Below are 5,825 nucleotides of genomic sequence, written 5' to 3' on the forward strand. Positions count from 1 at the left end.
GGGACCAGGAGGTCTCTGACTTGTGGGAGGTGCATGGAGAGTGGATGCAGGAGGGCCACCTGGGGAAGGAATGGAGCAGGACCTCATAAACCTTCTTTACAAGAAGAGAGAGAAGAGAAATTTGAAAAAATTGGCGACATATAACACTCCTGAACTTTGACTACAAACTGATGGCCAAAAAATATTAGATAACAACGTAGAGAAGAGTAAAAGCTCTGAATTAGTTCTTTCGTAACACAAGTGGAATTTTTGGTCCAGTACTCATACAACGCTTTTAGTATTTTAGTATCTTTTTTTTAATGGTGGGGACAAAAATATTTTTATGTGAATGTGATACATTAGAGAATATTTTATTTAACTTTGTTATTACTAATAATCTGGCTTAATACAGTAAGCGTAGAGACCCAGCAAAGACAGGGGCTCTCTACGGTAGGTAGATGCTGCACAGACTGAATGACTTAAAGCCCAAGCAGAGAGGGCACATGAAGGGCGGAATTAAAAAAATATAGCATCTGAATGGAGCGAAAAATGTGATGGTGATAAAAGTCACATTTCTTCTGTTGTAGTGTTTCTTGGGTTTGAAGCAGGATGGAATAAGTGAAGTGGGCCTTGCGGGGAACTGCCATGCAGTTTGGGGGAGATAATGTCCAGATGATACTGTAGGGAATACTCTGGCATCTTTAGGGTCTGAAGGCATGCTGAAGATGCTTTTGCCACTGTCCCAGCATGCTTCGAACTTTGGTTAGATTCCTTCCAAGGAACGTTTTTCAGTCTGCACTGTATTGTATGTAGACATATCAGTAAAACCAAAGCCATTTTGCTAACATTGATTTCATTTTATTGGGGGGGGGGGAATTTTTTAAATGTTTTGCTTTGAAATGAATTTATTTGTGAAAAGGTTAAGTTAGAATATTTTACAGAGCAGCTGATAAAGTAAATAAAACTTTGATAACATCCTAGTTCCATCAAGCATGGTGTGTGTGTGTGTGTGTGTACATATGAAAAATAGAAAGATTTATATTTAGATAGGTATATAAGAAAAAATATAAGAAGTTTTTATGTATATGGCTATATATATAAAATCTTATATTTTTTTTCTGAGGACTTGAGCATGAAAACAAAAGCTAGTGCCAACTGCTTTTTCTTCACTTGAAAACGTAATCCTTTGTTTCTGTCGTCACCACCACAGCAATTTATGTAGCCCATCTCTTTATGGATAAAAGAACTGAGTCCTGCCTGGAGTAATTTATCATCCAAAACCTAATTCTAGCGGCATGATGGTTTACATAAGAAGCAGGTCCTCAACATTTGACAGTGCTTTCTCTGAGGTCAAAGGGAATTTGTAGCTGTAGGACCTGGTATTGCAGCCTGCATGTGAATAATACAAGCAATCATCTGATGGCTCAGCAGGAGAGAATCACAGTGAGGATGATCTATTTTTATGAAGATGCTTGTTGTAATGGAACAAACCAATACACTGTATTTTGCGAACATCATTATATCTCGGGAGTATGTTTTACAAAGTTTTCCCTGACATACCAGTTCGTCTTCCAGGAATTGCCTGTACAAGGACTAAGCTTTTAGAATCCAACTCTGCTTCCAGTACAATCAGCGAGCAGCTTCTGGCAGTGTTAATTTGGGGCCTGATTGAATCTGATGGAACCAAGCGGTAATATGTATTAGCTTTTTGTAATTAAAAATAGGGGGACCTAAAAGTGTCTGTTGCTTTATAAGAAACAAGGAAAAGTTACATGAGAGCGGTTTCTTTGCTTGTTAACACTTGCCTGCAGAATCCACTGCAAATAGGTAACTGTTGGACTCAGTAGTCGTGTGACTCGGTCCAGCTGTTTTTCTTTCCTACAAAAGAAACTATACTTGTTTTGTAGGTGGTAGTAAAATAAGCATATAGTACTTTTTTCCATTGAACTGTTAGGGTGATACCACAGTCTTCAAAAATAGATACCAAATGGTATAGGTAAAAGCACAAATCAAAACTGGATTAACACAACGTCAGGGTCACAAATTTAAATTATAAATTAGGAAAAGCCGAAGTTAAGAGTCCCGTAACAGTGCTAGATGGCCCTGGTTAGACATGTGTGGTTTTATGCATACTACTTATTAAACTTCTGAATATTTGCATTGATTTGCAGTATGTGCAGTGTGAGGTAGTTAAGGTACCTCTGCAAAACCTCCAGCATTTTTTCCTTATTTTAAATGAAATACTTTAAAATATCCTGTTTTTGGAGAGAGAGAGAAAGGGACAGTAAAAGAAAAATCCAAACTGAAAGACAGACAGACAGTAATGCCAGTCTGTATGCAGAAGTGAAGTGAAGTTACAGCCAGACTGAGCTCGTCTTAGCATATACCTGGTGTCCCTAGTGCAGGTAACTAGAAAGAGGTGACAGGGTTTGGCTTGTAGTCAGAAGACTCGGCCACTTCTGCTACGCCTGGTATGGGCGTAGTACTTGCACTCTCCCCTGCCCTAACTTCTTCCATTTCAAGGAAAATCTGCAGCAGGTTTGACAGCTAAGGCAATGCCTACCCTCACATCCAAAGTGTCTCCTGGCTGAAGGTGCTGAGTGGAAAGCTATCGGCCATGTTGAATAGGAACTGACCATGCAATCTAACTATTGCATTAAAAAGAAAAAAACCTGCTTCCTTCATTCGCACACAACCTGGCATTGGGCAAAAATATAGGTGAAGAGGGCTATAACCATATTACTTATCTTGAACCTGCTGTGGAACCATGCAGACTTACTGTGTTTCATCCTTTATATGCTCAGATATGATATATTTAACCATTAGGAGAAAAGTATGGGTTTTATCACTGAAAATTGTAACAAAATTATACCACTCAGCTTTGGTAATTTGCCTGGCACACTCCAAGCATAAATGCTCAGCTACTCCCTTTAGTTAGAGCTAAAAAAAAATGTAATAACATTATTTACAATAGATTATTTTCTCCCCAAAATTTGTTAAGCTTTCACAAGTCTTTAAAAAAATCACCATTTAGAGAAGGATTTTGCATGAGCAGTTTCAGTCCAGTTTTCCAGGGCTTGGAATGAATTTTTGATATTAAAAAAAAAAAAAAAAAAAGAAATTGCCATGTTGAGTACTACAGATTAGATGGCAGAATTTGTTCAGCTTTTCAATTACTCTCCCAGCTATGGGATTACTTTTTTTTCCCCCCAGTCTCCTCTTGTGCTGCTTTAGGCCTAATTCAAAGCCTGTCGAAGTCAGTGGAAAGGTTCTCATTGGCTTTTATGGATTTTGGATCAGGCAGCAGTCTTTATCTGCTGTAGTAGGTGTTGAAGAGCCGAGTAGAGAGTGGCACCCCTACTACATTCATGTACCTGCCTCTGCCTCCTTTTAACTTCATTTATTCTTTTTTCCAAGGTTTGTAAACTGTCTTATTAAAAATAAGTGATCATTCCACTCTTGGATTTTTTTTCTTGTATTTCAGTATCCGCAGTGTGATGCAGAAGTATCTTGAGGAGAGAGGAGAATTAACCTTTGATAAGATTTTCCATCAGAAGATTGGTAAGTTCTATTTGAATTCAATATTTTTGTTTTATATTTTAAAGATTTGTTTGCTATTGCACATATGGCCTGTTGGAGATCAGAACTGTAGATATGGTAGAATATGGACAGGAGTTAATAGGATGGTTTGAGATTGAAGAACTGTAACTTTATCAGCAGCCCTTTCTAGTCTGGGGAGTAAATGTTGAGACTATGAACGCCAAGGGTTTTGCGTTCTTTTCTCTCTGTACTGCAAGGGCAGTCCAAGTATATGGGCATATGATAACAGATCTGCACATTCAATTACTCTGGAGATCATGGGGCACACTATTTAAGGGAAAGAAATTGTTACAGCTGATTAAGTGTAAAGAAATATACTTGCTCTAACTTGCATGTCAATGCAGTAGTTGAAATCTGTTTAGGGAGTAAGTTATAGTGAGCTAATGTTGGTAGTGGGCTTGTCCTTCCATGCCACTGTGAGTGCTGGGAATCCTTGCAGCTCTGCACTATTCCTAGAAGCCTGTCTTTCACCTCATTTGAGGTCTTATTTGGCCACCGAGCACAGTATGAAAGTCACTTGCAGCAGGAGAAGATGTTGGGCCTTTCTCCCCCTTTCCCATGACTGTTTGAAAGTGTTTTTTTTTCAGTGGCCCTTCCAAAAAATAGTGGTAATTGCCATATGGTCTCTCAGGAAGTGTAGTGCTGTGGGTTGGCCTTGGGTCTGGCTAAACCAGTGGCTCACCTCTATTTCTGGCTTCACATTTCCCTGCTACAACTGTGCAGTGGCATAGCTGTGGGAGAAGGGTGTCAAGGGACTCCTGTTTTCAAGGTTAAAAACGGTTTTTGTTTCTAGATAGAAAATACTACCTAATGGGCTACATGCACGTCTACCTAATGCACATCTCTATGTGCATTTACATCAGATTAAATTTACTGCGCACTAAGTGGGAATAGGCTGGCGTCTACACGTGCAGGTGTTAAAGTGCCTTAACATTGTGTGTGGATTCACTTGGTAATAAGTTAGTCCCAAGTTAGTCCACACGCCCAGTGTTACTGTGCAGTAAGGTATTTACATGTGTGTTACTGCACAGTAACTAATTGGGTATAAATTTGATACCTGTATCATGCAGGTATCAAATTTATGTCCACATTACTGCAATGCATCATATTTACTGTGCAGTACAGACGTGCATGTATAGACACACACCTGTACTGCGCAGTAATTTTGGTTACTGCACAGTAAATGTGCACGCGTAGATGCACCCAATTTGAAAAAAAACAGTAATACCTATTTCCTTTATAGCCCTTTTCATCTGTAGATCTCCAAGCACTTTCTAGAAGAGGTCAGTTTCATGGAAGCATTCTTTAAACTTGATATATGAAATAGTCTGACAAAGGCTTCCATCCAATTATAACAACTGAAAGGTTGGCCATATTTTTTATGTGAAAAACTTAACAAATGTCCCATTTAAACAAATGTCAAGCAAAGCTCTTCAAGGCTTCCAAGCACCAGGATTGATTAACAGTTTTCCACTCCAGCCAAAAGTACTTTGCTGCAGAACACCCAGATCCTCCCTTTGACAGTGCTAATGCCTGTTTGTTTGGTGGAGTTTCCAACACTTCTGCTTCTTGAATAATTGATGTATTGTCGCGTAGCAGTAGCAAAATAAGCAAGTTGAGCTTTTAGCAGGTTGCCAAACTAAGGGGGATTGTAACCCTAATTTGGTTGGTTTATAGTTAAATGTTACCATTTCTAATCCATTTGGTTAAATATTTTTCAGTCATATTCTTTCCAAAGAATAATACAAGTTGAGGCAGTTGTTTAGAAGTATCCTATTAAGTAAGTAGGCAACTGTAGCCTCAGTAATAAAAATAAGAAAGATTTTAATCTCCATATTTATTTATTTATACTGTGGTAAGTCCAAGTGTTCCCTATCAAAATGGGACCCCAGCCCTTTGTATAAACACATTACTCAGCTCTAGGTCTAGAGATACAAAATATCTCTGAAATGTGTATTTTTAGCTTTTCCCCTTACACTTGCTTTGCTTTTACTGTGTGTAGCCTTAAAGATGGAGCTGTGATGAGCTCCTTTATAGTCATCGTGCTAGAATGTGATAGTAAAGGTGAGAGACAGCATGTCTCTTCTGCAGGTTTTGGAATATGGAAAAAAGATCAGTGATAAACACGGGTGTGTTTACCTGAAAAAGTTTATTTAATATGTTGAAAATATTTTCTTCCCTTTTGGTGGTTTATATAGCTTTGATATTTGTTTTCTAGCTTGTTCTTTGCCACGAGCTTGTTGTAT

The 5,825-nt window shown here is 38.5% G+C and overlaps 1 protein-coding gene across 1 annotated transcript in view; it reads left to right on the forward strand.

Moving 5' to 3' along the window:
* The window catches only part of GRK3 (G protein-coupled receptor kinase 3), a 152,854-nt gene that overhangs the window by 31,855 nt on the left and 115,174 nt on the right, over nt 1-5,825 (forward strand). The window contains 1 exon segment of the mRNA XM_019506662.1: nt 3,464-3,540. Coding sequence (XP_019362207.1) covers nt 3,464-3,540 — 77 coding nt within the window.

Source organism: Gavialis gangeticus, unplaced genomic scaffold (assembly GCF_001723915.1).
Source record: "Gavialis gangeticus isolate Ggan-Ray unplaced genomic scaffold, GavGan_comp1, whole genome shotgun sequence".
NCBI lineage: Eukaryota > Metazoa > Chordata > Crocodylia > Gavialidae > Gavialis > Gavialis gangeticus.